This window comes from Coffea arabica, chromosome 7c, assembly GCF_036785885.1.
Source record: "Coffea arabica cultivar ET-39 chromosome 7c, Coffea Arabica ET-39 HiFi, whole genome shotgun sequence".
Lineage (NCBI taxonomy): Eukaryota > Viridiplantae > Streptophyta > Magnoliopsida > Gentianales > Rubiaceae > Coffea > Coffea arabica.
This window is the reverse complement of record NC_092322.1, coordinates 4,628,082-4,642,804: the sequence shown is the minus strand read 5'-3', so window position 1 is coordinate 4,642,804 and position 14,723 is coordinate 4,628,082. Positions and strand designations below refer to the sequence as shown.

The following is a 14,723-nucleotide window of genomic DNA, read 5'->3' as shown; positions in this document are numbered from 1 at the left end:
AAAGAGATAGAAAAATATATATTTTTTGGATTTTATCAATTATTGCCTTAAATTTAAAAATGTCTACCAAATGGAAGGCATTATAGGCATTTTATCGTGCTAAGGAAGGTAAGTGTAATTTTTTAAACTTGACGAGGAGTCAAGCAAAATTATCAAAAACTTCAAGGGAGGTTTTTAAAATTATCCCAACAATTATTGCATCCATATGCTTATGAGTGCTAAAATAATTCTTGAGGGCCTAACAATCACTTTCATTTAAGAGTAAATTTTTTTATACATTGTCGGTGTATTTTTTTAACAATAAAAATTTTTATTATTATCACATAATATAAATTTAAATTTGAAATGTAAATGATACATATGTATGACATGCATGCATAACTACTGCTACACTGCCAATATATAAAAACAGACAGAGATGTAAGAGAATACATCCAAAAAGATATATAGAAAAAAATACAATTTTAATCTCCAAAGTTTGACATATCAGCAATCTTAGTTGCTAAAGTTTAGGCCAAGGTAATTTTGGTCTCTAATATTTCAGATTTGAAGCATATTTAGGGCAATTCACAAGGTTATTTCCTTCCCCCATATTAAACTGGTCATCATAATCACGTGACCCTTGTCTAAAACAACAAATAAAAAATTGATGATACTAAAAATTAATTACTTACATAACCACACGTGTTTAACTTAAAAAAAGTGAAGTTACTAAAAACACAAAGATGTACATTATGACATACCAAAATTAGTCTCAATCTAGATCTCATTTCTTTTCCCCTTATCCTTTAAAAGAAAATATAAGGTCATAATTTCTAGCAAGGGTCACGTGGTCTTATGTGACTCCATCTCTATGATAATTGAATAAAATCATTCAATGATCCTAAATTTGCTTCAAATTATAAATATTAAGGACTAGATTTGCCTCACGCAAACTTCGAAATTGAAATAGCTCTCGAGTAGGGGTGGCAATGGGGCGGGGGACACCTCCTCCAACCCCCACCCCGTCCCCCGCCCTCGGCTTCCCCCGCCCCGCTTCTCCCGCAAGGGCACCTGTAGGGTTAAAAAAATTTTATTATATAATTTTATTATAATTAAATTTGAGCAAATAATCAAGTACTAAAATATTAATACATCATCAAATTATTATTCATTGTAACTTCACAATTGAAACTCATAAAAATAATTAAACAAAGGTTATTTGAATACAATCTAATATGATAAAACAAATATAACTAAAATAATCAAGTTTTCACTTTTGATACAAATACAATCACTAAATTATTATTGTATATTTTTTAGAAAAAAAGTATTATTGTATTAAGTGTAGTTAGAAATTTAACATAAATGTATTAATAAATTTAGTATAAAAAATTAATAATTTTTATTAATAGACATGTATAATTAGTAGTATAATTGATAATATCATTATATATATATTTTCAAACGGGTGAAGGGGCGGGGGTGAGGCGAGAATATACTCCCCCGCCCCCAGCCCCCCGCTCCAATGACCCCCCGCGGGGCCGGTGCCCGCCCCCGTTGCCATCCCTACTTTCGAGCCAAACTTTGGGACCAAAATTATATTTTTCCTAAAGATATATTCTTCATAATCACAACTCTAGTCGTCTATTGAGGAGTGTGGGGCACAGGGGGTGGATTAAACATGTATATAATTCTATAGGTATGATCAAAATTGGCATACAAAAGCTTTCATCACATGTTTCTTTGATAATTGTTAACGAGACGGTTTAATGATTGAAACAACAAAAATTTTGAGTTTCAATTCTTAAATGCACTTGCCTTGGAAAAAAAAGCCTTAAATGCACTATATACTATTGCAAAATACAACAATATAGATCCATGCAATTGTCTACACTGGTTTGAGTTTCTATTTGGAGTGTAAGAGGAGAAGTCCCTTGGATTGAATTGTGTCTTGATAAGAAAAAAAATCTAAAAATCATGAATGAAAAGGTAAAGAAGCAAAATTCCAAGCAAGGAAAGCGGCGGAAAGACACGACCAACTTCGCCAAGAAACATCAAGAAGAAGAGAAGAAAAGGGGAAAACAAAATCCACGATAAGATACAGGTGTCAAAAGAAGAAAAGACAAGACTGCTAATGGCAAATCATAGTAAATGGATGGATTTACTCAATACATGGATAAAATAGGAAAGTGGTGTTTCTTGGTACCGCACTTTCGTGTTTTCCGTACTCTAAACCGCTTTAAATAGTATAATAACAGGGAAAGAGGGTCGTTTTCAGGCAAGCAGCTTTTGTGAAGCCTTGCCAACACTGTGGACCCACCCACGGCAACAATTTCAATTTTTAGTAGAATATACTTTAGTGCTCTTCTTCTGGCTCTGCCAAATCCTAACCCCCCCTCCCAGTATTTTTGTTGCATCAAATTTCCGACTTGTGATCGCCACAATTCTCCTCTGGTTTTTTTTCCTCTGTCACACTTACACAGGATGGTGGCTGGGTTTTTTCAGGACTTGGCTTTTTCTGCATCCCTCACAGTGGTTGTTTATTTTATTCTGTCTAAGCTTCGTTCGAGTTCTGCTGAAGATGTCACCAATGCTACGTGCAATTCAAGAAACGATGTTTTAATTGATAAAGCTGGGTTTTTGGAGCATGTTGGCAAAAAATATCCTGGGGTTTTTGATATTGGACAAGAAAGAAATCTTGGGAATTCTGGGTTTCAAGCAGTGATGTCGGGAGAAGTTCACAGTGTTGATGGTGAAGGGAACGAGCTGAAACAAGAAGAGAAAGATAATAACACCAACGATGAAGCTCTTGGTGGAGTTGTCGAAAACGTACTAGTACAAGAGGCGAGGGAAGAAAAAGATAGTGTCGGGGTCGGTGGCGGTGAGGATATTAAAGAAAAGGAAGAAGTTGATGAATGTTCTGAATCGAGGCCAATGCCCCAGGGAACTGAAGAAGAACTACAAAGCCTAGTTGAAGACGCTTATGTGGCATTGAGTTTAAGGGAAGAATTTGAAGTGAGGGAGGGCAAGGATGAGGAAATTTGTGAGGTTTTGGAGGATAAACATAGTCAAGAAACAGAGAGGGATGCAGCACAGAGCACTGAGAGGAGTGAGGGCAATGAATCTAATAATCGGGTGGGGATGGAAGAATCAGAAGAGGGGCTGTTTGATGATTGGGAAGGGATAGAGAGAAGTGAGCTGGAGAAGCATTTTGATGCAGCAGTGGCTTTTGTTGGTTCCAAGGGCAATGCTGATCGTATTGATGGCAACACAAGGATGCAGCTTTACGGGCTTCACAGGGTTGCCATGGAAGGACCTTGCCACGGGCCACAGCCAACGGCATTGAAGGTTTCAGCTCGTGCTAAGTGGTATTAACCTTACCTTATGATCTTTTACATCAGCTATTTGTTTCAAGGAATTATTAACAAATTTCTTGTCTCGTATATTGTCGGGTTATCTTTTGTTGACTCGCTCAGAAGAATTTGGACGATGAAAGATAAACATGACTGAAGGGGCTAGGGAGAAGGCACCTAGGACGGAATGCTGCATGTCTAGTAGAATGCTAATGTTTTCAAAATTAACAGAACTAGAACGTGGCTTTGTCTGGACGCATTATTGTGTAGGAAGCATTGACAAACAGTTGCAGTAATTTAACACTGAAGTGGAAGCCCAGCAGTATGAGTTGCCACCATTTGACATGAGACATACCCCATCTTCCAAACCTCTTAAACAAGTAGTATGAGTTGCCATTATTTGACACGAGACATACCCGCCTTGCATTCTATTCTGATTCCCTGTTTTTCCAGCACTGTTTTGCTTGAATGTTAACTAGTTCCCTTCAACTGATCATGGAATCCGAGAGTCTTATATTGCTTTTACGACTTCCTGTTCAGCTTCTTTCTCTTCTTTTTCACAGTTTTGGTTGCGCTGTTTTTAAATTGAATTACACGTATCAGTGTTCGTATTGACTATTGATAGGGCAGCATGAAGAATCACGTGAAAATTAGTAGCACGTTCGTTTGTCCAACTCCGTCTTCTTTAACTTTACTAAAATCGGCTTAGACTTCTTGTACGCCTTTCTGATGTTATTCATGTTCGACAACTTGTAAAGTTTTTATTTTGGAATAGGACCGGTAGCCGTTTTTGAACTGAACTACGGTGGATTCATTTTGGTATGGTAGGAATGCTTGGCAAAAGCTGGGTGACATGAGCTCAGAAAGGGCAATGGAACGGTATATGGCCCTTCTGTCAGCAAGCATACCTGAATGGGAGGTAACTGAGATCCCTCCAAATGATTGCCTTTCTGATGTCCATTTACACGTGCTTTAATCTCAGTGACAGGATAGATCACGGGTTTGTTAAATTTAGCAATCTTGTTGCCTTTGATGGAAATAAACTAGCTTTTCAAAAGGGGACAGCTTCCAAATTGTTGAATTAATTCGGTGCTAAAAATGGAAGTTAGTCCGGAAACTGCATCGATTTGATTGAGCAAATGCTGGTCAAAAGAACTTGATTAACTGTTCCACTTGCTTGCAAGCTATGACGCCGCGAAAGGACAAAATTTTAATCGAGAGTAACCGTCACTCAATAGAAGCAAATCTATCAGGGGCCTGATTTCTCTGTTCAATATCTGTGACATAATTCTACACAGGCTGCGTAACTGAAGCTGATGTGACAATACATTTCTTATAGGCTACATAATGCTGAGAAACTGAGAATAGCAACTTCTTGTTTGCCTGACAATAATGACTTCCTGGCTTGCTCGAGGAAGTAGTTGGACTAGAGCTAGCTAATTTTACTCCGTTTTTCTTTTTGGGCCCCTTGTATTTTGTGCATTTTTGTGAGCCTGATGAAGGTTTTTTGCTTTGAATCCCAGGACAAAATCATAAAAAGTGAGAGGCCTTTCTGATGCCTGTAGCTGATCACGCTGAGGGCTGCAGTTTCTAGTACTTGCGAATGAATGAATCTGGCATGTCAAAAAAAAGAAGTAGGAAAAGTAATGTACCATGTCGTTTTGCAGCTGTGGAACTCGTGAGATTCTGTGTTAGTTTGTGCTTCTAAGGAACTACGACCACAAAATCCAAAAGACCCTCAAAAATGTTTTCATCCAAGTTAGTCAGTAATTAAATTGGGCCTTGGCCCAACGTCCCAAACTCACTTGAAAGCATCCGATCCGAATTTCATTCAGATCTGGGATTGTCTGAGAGGAATGCTTGCAATTTTATACTAAATTAATTAATTAATATCCCACCGGCGCCGGTGACCTCTGCTAAAGCAATTACTCCGTCGACAAATTCCTTCTACTAGCAGAAGTATTCTCGTCTCGTCGGCCTAAGACTCGTCTTTGAGACGGCAGCCGTAAAATAACAAAAATGGGAGTGGTGGAGGAGAGCGATGTTTGGGAACCCAATAAAGCGCTCTACCTATTCACGCTAATATCATGCTTCGCTTCCATCTATTTCTGCCCTCATTACTCTGGCAGAGCGGCACCCACTACAGTCTTCGATCACGCCCAATCCTCATCAGCTTTCTTCCGTTTCCAAAGAAGTTTCCTTCTCCTATTTTCACTCTCCTCCGGTGATCCATCGCTCACCTTTACCTTTTTTCTTCCGAGTCTCCAATTCTCGTTTCATTGCTTAATCCGACTGACTGTTATTATTGGTTTATTTTTTGAATGATAAACTAGTGATGGAGGGCTTGGGGACGGTGTTCGGGGAGTTCGAATGGGAACACTATTACGGAGGAGTTAGTAAGGAGCAAATGCTGCTGTATGTGTGCGCGGGATGCGCTGCCTCACTCTTTATCGGTACTTTCTTAGGCGTGCTTTCTGATTTGATGTAAGCCTGCTCTCTTGCACTGCCTGAATTTGTTTGGTGCTCTTCTTTTCTTAGATTGTTATATGGGGTGGTGGGGGATGCTTAAAACTTCTGCAAGTTTGCTTATTTTTGGTTTTTGAGTAAAATCATCATGTTTATTAATCAGTCATCAAACTGCTTATTGGCCCAATTACGGTTATAATTTCTGTTGCGGCATTTTGCTCCACATTGATATGTGATTACTCTCAATGACTGTGTTTATGCAGGGGTCCAAGGAACGTTTGCTTGCTATTTTACACCCTGCATCTCCTTGTTTCTATATTCAAAAGCTTCCTCACACATGCAAGCTTATGTTTCACAAGCTTCTGTCTTTCTCTTGCCTCTTCTATATTTTCCTTCAGTTTTGAGGCATGGATGGTCTTCGAGCATGATAAGGTTCGTCTTCCAAGTCTTGTTTACAACTTTTCTAATCGCATGAATGCCACCTCTGCTCGTTAATTTGGTGTCCTGTAGTCTAAAGGTTGTCTTATTGAACATTGTCGAGTTTACCCATCCTATTGCATGAGGAGTGAGGACTGCATTTTTTCTGATGGATTCTGTGTCTGCTGCTACTCAACTAATGATTACACTTGCTCACACTCTGCAGCTGGGCCAGAGGCAAGATACGTTAAACGACTTGTTTTGGTTAATGACTTTTATTGAATCTGCATCATTCATCTGCAGCCAGTTCCTTGGGAATTGGTTGATTGGAGGCAACAGGGATAAATCCATACTTTCTCCTTACAATGCAGCTGTGGTTCTAGCAATTATATGTATCCTTCATGTTGCTCGGGGATTCAAGGAAAATCCACGAACAGCCAGTTGTAGTGACTATTGGATTTCGTTCCAGACACATATCTTTTCAGGTAAATTGTGCTGATAGTTACATAGGGCCATGGATATATTGAAATTGTTTTGCTTAAGATAGTTCAAATTATTTGTTGAGATTGAATACTTGAGAACAATGAAGTGACGCCCATGCACATATGGTGGTCTGTTATTCATCAAATATCTTCTTGTCAATGACGAATTTCCTTTCTTGCTAGATAAAAGGGTATGGTTGCTATCATGGTCACAAGTTTGCGTACACCTCTCTATTGCAGTTTTCTGGGTTCTCTGGGCTCCAACAATTGTGGTAAGCTACTGATGCAATTTTGTACAAAGAAACCTAATTTCTTCTTGTCTTTCCCCAACTTTCTGACATACATAGTACCAAGTATATCTGGTAATTATACTTTAGTTAATTTAATTTTCCTTCTGTTTGAGATGAATTATATGCAGCCTAGTAATATGTCATATTGTTGAAACTGTGGCGATCTTCTAATATGGAAGCTTTGGATGAGTTCTTTACTTTCTCTTCCAAGTTTCTTGAGAATGATAGCTTAATCATTAGATGCGGTAAGTTCTAGTTGTTGATAGATTGCCATTTACCACTACAGCAAAAAGCTCCAATTCTTCCTGACCTCTCAAAATTGGGCGAGATCAATTTTGGAGAAAGCTTTTCATTCTAAGGTTGATGCGGCATTTTATATTTAAGTCTTTAATTAACATATTAAAGTAATCAAGTGATCGGATTTGTTGTTCAAAGATGTTATATATGAATCACAATTTTTCCATGAATGGCCGCAGTTTGTGTTTTCAAAACTTGCGTGATTTGTTTCATGGTTGAAAAACTTAAGTTTGACAACTATAGCATTTGGACCAGTTTAGATCTTTTTCTGGGGAAAAAAAATAGTTTAGTGGGAGTTTTGCCTTTTTAACCTAAAACATGATTTCCTTATGGCTTATAAAGTTGATTGTTATTATGATCTAACCTGTTTGTATCTTTTCTTTCACTTTCTTTTTCGTCCCTCTTACAATTAGCTTTTCATTAGTGTTGAATTTTTAATTTTTCACATTGAAGGCTGATGGCAGAGAGGTACAATTAGGATTAATATATCCTTGTTTGATGGGGGCAAGAATGCTAGGAAGCACTGCAGTTCCCTGGTTGTATAATGGAACGATATCACTTAGGATAGAGGAATGTTTAATATACGTGCTTCCTGTGATGGGCCTCCTTTTATCTGTTGTAGCTTATGATTATCAGGTATGTTCCTTTTAAAACTTGACTGTCTGAAGAAGTAAATGTTATACACATACAAAGCTTGCTGCTAAATGCACATTGCTTTTTGTTTATTCTTTTTCAGGACGTTGGTGTTCTCCTAGTACTGTTCTTCTTATTTCATGCTTGCGTTGGTGTTGTTTTGCCTTCACTTGCCAGATTGAGAAGCATGTAAGTTTGTGTTCTATTATGATTAATATATGACAACTTTTGTGAGTTTCCTTTATAAGTGTCTATCTGTCTTGCATCAGAGCAATGACTTTACATTAACTTTTATTTTTATGGCTTTCACAGGTATGTACCAAATGAACTTCGTGGAGGAATGATAACTCTATCTCAAGCTCCTGTTAACATGGTGTTCTTGTCATTTTTGGTGCAAGTAGGTCCTGTAATATTATTTTTCCCAGGCCAAATATTATTTATTTTTATTCTTAGTTCTCATGATTGAAAGGTCCATTTTTGCTTGGTAATCCTGCAGAGAGGTTATTATCGCACTGTTGCAAATTCAACGATTATTGCATTTGCTGCTCTTGGTCTATTCTCATCTGCTGGCTGCATGTATATGTTAAAGCGGCCAGCGAAGCAACCCTACCAAAATTGGCACAAGTTGTGATGTATATGCACATTCTTTTCAGATCACTTATTTGAGCAGTCCTGCATCATCAGTCATTCTTAAACAGATGGAAATTAGATCCTTCTCGATTATTAGCCTGCTGAATGACTGAAAAATGAAGGAATGAGTGAAAGTCCAAAGAACACAATAGGAGATGATCTGTGGGCTTGATGTTGAGCTTTGTGAATTCCAATTTGAATTCCTTCCACTGGGTCGAGTAAAGGGCTGGTGCATTAGAATCAAAATGAAGCATGCTTTGATTAGCTCCGTGTTTTATTATTCGGTGATGGTTCTCAAGATATGCATGATCTAGAAAATCAAGCGAAATCCGCAAGAAGGTGCCATGAATCATCTGGTGCCCAACCACTTTCACGAGAGAGATGATGTTCCGGTTGTAATCGTGCTTTTGGTTATTCGTCTTATAGAAAGCTGTAAAGTTCCAAGAGGGGAGAGAGGTTTCATTTTGTTGGAAGTTTGCTGTTTACGTTTTGTACTGGAGGAAATGAGTGAAGCCATATTTTAGATGTAAGCTAATTCATGCAATATATATAATGTTTGGGAAGAATGCCGAGCGACCTACTATTTATTTGCTCAAGGGGATATCCGAGTGACTGTACCAAGAATCTGAGTAATTTCCGAGCTTCATCTTTTTCCCCTGAGAAGCAACTCCAACCTTGATCCATTGAGATTGCAAGAAATACACAACAGTTATTGCTAACAAGCGCTATCATTTGATGAATGTGTAGGAGAGCATGCAGTTGGCATAATAGTGTGATTCGCAAGGGTCCATGGATGATGATATAAATTCGCTCATCCCAGCGTCTTGTTTTTGTCCAAGTTCAATATCAGGTAGTGTGAAAAGGTCTCCAGCCTGTGATGTACAAGATGCTGTAAACAGGGTGCGCTCTGACAATCATTAGATCCATGCCCATCTCACCGCAATATAAGGAGAGCAGAAAAAGGATTTTGTATCTCTTCTTAAATTAGAAAACAAAGAATATGGGTATATTTACTGCAAAACTTGCTTGACATTCCTCGACAGTAATAACTTTTTGAAACACAGTTACAAACGCCTAATCATCCTGTTCTTGATCCCTGATCCATTTTGTGGCCACCCACTTTTCCCCTCGAATTACGGGACAGCTCCCATGAAGTGAGGCCTGGGAAAATGGGGAGACAAAATACAAATTACAACTCATGAAACAAATAAATATGAGAACAAGAACTATCCTGTCTCTTATGAGCATGATATATGCAACTGAATGGAAGCCGGAATGAGGGAAACAAGCGGCCATTTTATTGAAGACGTCAACTTTTATATTGTGGTGCAACATCACATTTTTGATAATACAAGGGACTCATGGTGCCGCAAGCTACTAGCTGCCTTTTTAACGCAGCTTTAAACTAGGGATTTATGGATCAAAGAGTAGTCTCCTGTTTTCCAGATACACCTATTTATTTATTTCATCTACTATGTCGCTAATGCGCTAACGCGCTCCATAAGCATATATAGTAATCTAAAACAATTACTATTTTCTTCTGCTAAAAGATTTAAAAACACAGATTTTGTATGCTTTAAACAGCATTTCTCTAAATACAAGAACCCATTGGGTCTTAGGCACCAGGTAGATAGTACTAGTTTGGACGCATTGCAGCAAATGCATATATCCATATGCGTTTTCCCTTGTTTCCAGGTAGTTGCCATCGCTTAACAATAATGTTCATTGTAAAAACGTACACACAAAATCTGTTTTGTCATGATAAAGGAAATAAAGTAAATAGACTCCATTGAATGTTTAATTATACTAGTTTGATCGTTTCCAGTAAACAAACCAATTTTCACATCATTGCACAATGGATTTGAAGGGAAGACTCAAACTCAACTATCCCCACCCGTGAAAAAATTAGCAATTTAGGTAAGCTAGTGACATCCAGAAGAACTTACAGGATCAATTGTACCATTTGGGAAAAGTGAGTAAAACAGCAGTCCATCCCCTCGGTGTGGTTTCACTTTCAAACCTATGCAGTTACGATAATCATAACTAGCATCCATGTTCACCCCATTCTGCAAATTAAAGCATTCATATACTGCAGACTGAGATACAAGGAAAGAAGCAGGCAAGAGAAGCGAAATCACCGTGGGCTTGAACTTACCTCAAAAGGGAACATGGTTTCCCCACCTTCCTCAACATCAGATAAATACAGCAAAAAAGAAGCAACCTGAGAAAATTAAATAAGGGATATACCATTAAGAGCCTGATCAAGAATTCACAAAAGGATTGAAAGAGCAAGTAGAACATAGAGATGAAGAACTCTCTAAGCAATTTTTATTTAAATGTGGAGACACAGAAAGGTGAAGAAAGCAACAGTCCTGACAAAGGAAGCAATTCTATAGGACATCAGGTGGAAACTGGAAAATAGCTGCAGGCATGTGTTCCATAAATTATAAAATAGAGTTTGAGGAGACGGAGACGGACTATGCATTGTAAAATATTCTCTCGATGGTTCTGCAACTTCGTACTGCATAGTTATGCGCAAGATTATTAGAGTTGCACCAAACTGAACTAATTTAATTGCAGTTTGTATCTATTTTGCTTTGATTCAGAAGTCAAAGGGTTGGTCTTTTCTCTGGGGTGTGGGTGGGCATGGGAGTGCTGATGCAGCAGGATTTAGGAGGCAAACATATTATTCTCTCGAGCCACTCCCAAGTCCAAAATGCCCACTTGCCCGAGGCCTCAATAATAATTAAAATTCTGCTTGCATGAGAAACAGACAGTTCAAACTGGAAAGAAGATTGATTGAAAATATATTGTTTTCGTACCCTTTGGCTCTTCTGTGGACCATATTCAGCAGGATTGAATGCATCATAATGAGAATGGTATCTTTGACCTATCCCGTACCGCAAGACATTAAATGCCTGAAACATTTTTACATCCTTGCATTACTCACACAGTTTTAAAATTGACCTGAAATCAAAGGCCAACTAATTCAACAGAGAAGATAATCAAACAACATTAAGCAAGAAAATATTGAGACTGAAAATGGGTCAAATCATATGCTTAGTCATTTAAAGATTTGAATATAGCCAAAAACACTTTTGGCTTTCAAAGATCTAAATGCACGTCTTTGAATTGCATTTCAAAGATCTAAACACTTTGGCAATTGTCTGGCATAAAACGGAATAAGACCTCTGTAAGGCTGATAAAAACTACAGATTTGATTTTTTAAAAAATCATTTACTGGGCTCAAATGTCAAAACTGCTTGCACATGGCTTAGGGGAGGGGGTAGAGAAAGAAGGAAACATCTCAAGTTAAACATTACCTCTCCATGACTCCTTGGGATCATTGTCACCTTAGCGATTTTTTCCTCAATGAGGGCCAAAGTCCCTGTTTTGTCTTCAGATGCACTTAAAAACATTCCAGAACTAATTCACAAAAAAACCACAAGATGTTATCAGTTTCCGTATATTTGCCCGCTGTTGCCTAAGAGAAGACAACAAAGTTCACTACTTTTCAAACTCATAAATGATACTGAAAAGGAGAAAGGAAAAGCTAGCATGGAGATCAAATTTATCAGTGAATTTGCATTTTAACAAACTTACTATTTACCTTGTCCTGATTCCCTTGGTACTTTCTTCAGTTTCTCCATCACGAAGAGCTAAGGTAGATGGCTGGAGACCAGCCTTTGCCCTAGTAACTATAGTTTGACATTGTTCTGCAGTTGCAAAGTTGGGGAAGTACAATGCTCGTGGATTCCAGCTTAACACCTAGCATGAAAATTTTAATAATAAATATAATAAAAACAAAAAGGGCTCCAATCGCTGAGCCAGGTACAAAATTGAAGACAAGATTGATCTGTCGAAGTAAAGGATCAACTCCTCATTTACAGGTATAGAAGTAAAAAGGTCAAAATTAAACAGATGCAATCCTAGACTTGTCAATTGCTGGGCTTCAACAATCCATCAAGGAGAAGTTCATGGTGTGAATTATTTGCATAAGAAACCTATATCAGACCAATTAAAAATTCTCTGTTTCAATCAATGGAAGAAATGAAATACAAATTTTTACTACCTCCCTCTCCGTCTCTCCGTAAGATCATTTTTGGCAAACAGAACTTGCAAAAACACAAGATACGGAGGATATAAGAAGATGCAGCGGATTTTTGGGTACCTGAAAGGGAATGGAAGTTACAGAGCCCTCGCCAGAGTGGCCATGGGGCAATGGATCGAAGCCTCTGTTTTCCTCCTCCAATTGGTCACCCATCGCCTCCAGCACCCTTGGCCTAAGCCGAGACTGTGCACTCCACTCATCCTGCAATAAATTCGTCAATCAATCGCCACTACCAAATCGACCATAGAAAGAGAGAGACGCATCACGTATACCATATATCATCACTAACAGCAAAAAAAAAAAAAAAAACTATAACTATAATTTTAAGCAAATAAAGAGAGAGAACCGGTTGAGAGAAAAGAGTAGAACCGAAGAAGCCGGCAAGGAAGAAAAAAAGGCACAAGAGGAAGACTAAAGGTAGCCCTAGGCTCCGCCAAGTTCCTCCGCCGCTGCTCCCTACAGTTTTACCTCCCCTACTGTTCTTCATCACCAAAACTCGAATTGACCGATCAAGTATCGATCTTCTCTTATAGCTGGATTCGACTGAATTCAGAGGCTTCCTTCAAAAATTTTGATCAAATAGGAGGGCAAAAGAAAAGGATAAAAAAGCTAATGATAAATAAGAAAAGAAATTTGAGTTGAAACAGAGATGAGGACGGACCAGATGAGACTTTGAAGGGAAAGAACGACAAGGAACTTGAAAATTCAAGGTGTGAGTGAGCGAGCGGGTGCAGCACTGGAGTGGAGGATGTGACTTCTTTGTTTACACGGCGGGAATTCTCCTCTTCTTTTATTTTTAGTAATTACGCGAATTTATTTTTTGTTACCAAACTTAGCACAGTCGTACGTGTACGACATTAGCATTCCATTCGACTCCTCCTACTCCCGCCCGCCCGCCCGCCCGCCAGACACCAAAAACACCCCCAAATAAAGCCCCGGAGTGAGTGAAAGTAGCACTGCAACACTACTATTATATTCCTAATAAATTAGTAGTACTAGTCTATATATGGGTTATTTATAATAAATCAATCGATTCACGGCAGTCCTGTCTTCACGTTCATCGATTTCTAGCATTTATTTTTCGAATTCTTTTTTAACTGGTCCGACAAATAGTCCATTTAGTAAGTTATGCATTTAAACTTCACTCCAATTATATGCACATTAATAATTATTAACTTTCATTATTTATATACACTTAATTAATTTGAAATCTTCAAAAATCTGACACCTAAATGAGTAGTCGAGCACACTTATTAGATCTTCTATCCTTTCCCAAAAAAATATATACACTCATTAAATAGACCCTTATTTTTTTTAATGAAAGACAATCTTCGGTATGAAACTATTTGGATTGATCATTTTTTCAAAAATATGTTTTTCAGGTGCAATGCTACAGTAATACATAATAATTCAAAAAACATTTCATTCATATAATATTTTAACAAATTTTTACAGTAAAAATTTTTCATATATATTGTTATAGTAAAATTTTTTTAAAATATTTTCAAAAATAATTAATCCAAACGAAACGGGCTTTTTCGTAGTTGAATTTAAACTCCCCTTCCCAGCACCACACACAAATAAATCACAACTGGCAATGGCGGAAAATGAAAAGACCAAAAGTCCACAAGTCCACAACCGGGGGCTAAAGCTAACTTGAGGCGGGAATGGTGGCTTTTTTTGGGCACCGTACAGGTCAGGTGCAACCTCACGTGGAGTCCCATTACTCAGCGTGAATGACTGACCGAATCTGAATGAACGAATGAATGGCGAATGTGATGGATGATCCCACGCATTGCTTTCTATCAACCAACCAATCACCACTCATAATCACACCCGGCGGAGGCTTTTTCTTAAGGGATAATTTCACAAACCCCCCCTGATGTTTCTCACAATTACAAAGAGCTCCTCTCAGTTTTTAAAAATTACATATATCTCCCCTACTTTAACTGTTTAGTAACAATGCAGGTCCAAGAATTTAGATTTTCTTTCAAAAATCTTAAATTGCCCTTTTGTACAAAACTAAGAAAGAAAAATAGTATATTCAATCATTTTCTTCTAC

General features: G+C 38.0%; 3 protein-coding genes across 9 annotated transcripts; 2 read left to right on the top strand and 1 right to left on the bottom strand.

Annotated features, from left to right (window-relative positions):
• The first annotated feature begins 2,173 nt into the window (after positions 1-2,173).
• LOC113698939 (uncharacterized) lies at positions 2,174-5,093 on the top strand. Of its 5 annotated transcripts, none has more exons than XR_011817680.1 (3): positions 2,175-3,350; positions 4,111-4,254; positions 4,859-5,093. XR_011817680.1 is itself a non-coding variant. In XM_072057286.1 (3 exons), the coding sequence occupies exons 1-3, from the start codon at positions 2,467-2,469 to the stop codon at positions 4,889-4,891; spliced, it is 1,008 nt and encodes a 335-aa protein (XP_071913387.1). In that variant the 5' UTR covers positions 2,175-2,466; the 3' UTR covers positions 4,892-5,093. The 5 variants fall into 5 exon arrangements, 4 of the variants coding, with proteins under 4 accessions (XP_071913388.1, XP_071913390.1, XP_071913387.1 ...); XM_072057286.1 differs by having other exon boundaries at positions 4,164-4,254; XM_072057287.1 differs by lacking the exon at positions 4,111-4,254 and having other exon boundaries at positions 2,174-3,350.
• A 194-nt stretch (positions 5,094-5,287) lies between these two features.
• On the top strand, positions 5,288-9,151 carry LOC113699163 (uncharacterized). The gene is made up of 9 exons (XM_027219307.2): positions 5,288-5,559; positions 5,669-5,819; positions 6,065-6,233; positions 6,445-6,703; positions 6,884-6,972; positions 7,741-7,923; positions 8,024-8,109; positions 8,233-8,317; positions 8,417-9,151. The coding sequence occupies exons 1-9, from the start codon at positions 5,355-5,357 to the stop codon at positions 8,549-8,551; spliced, it is 1,362 nt and encodes a 453-aa protein (XP_027075108.2). The 5' UTR covers positions 5,288-5,354; the 3' UTR covers positions 8,552-9,151.
• Positions 9,152-9,501: 350 nt separating this feature from the next.
• On the bottom strand, positions 9,502-13,553 carry LOC113699164 (probable prolyl 4-hydroxylase 9). Of its 3 annotated transcripts, none has more exons than XM_072057292.1 (9): positions 13,323-13,553; positions 13,008-13,221; positions 12,722-12,862; positions 12,161-12,318; positions 11,874-11,976; positions 11,373-11,468; positions 10,706-10,771; positions 10,497-10,616; positions 9,502-9,711 (listed from the first exon to the last, which is right to left on the bottom strand). In XM_072057292.1, exons 2-9 carry the CDS (start codon positions 13,146-13,148, stop codon positions 9,625-9,627), a joined length of 912 nt encoding a protein of 303 aa, XP_071913393.1. In that variant the 5' UTR covers positions 13,149-13,221; positions 13,323-13,553; the 3' UTR covers positions 9,502-9,624. The 3 variants fall into 3 exon arrangements, with proteins under 3 accessions (XP_071913393.1, XP_071913391.1, XP_071913394.1); XM_072057290.1 differs by having other exon boundaries at positions 13,008-13,217; XM_072057293.1 differs by having other exon boundaries at positions 13,008-13,204.
• Between the last annotated feature and the right edge of the window lie 1,170 nt (positions 13,554-14,723).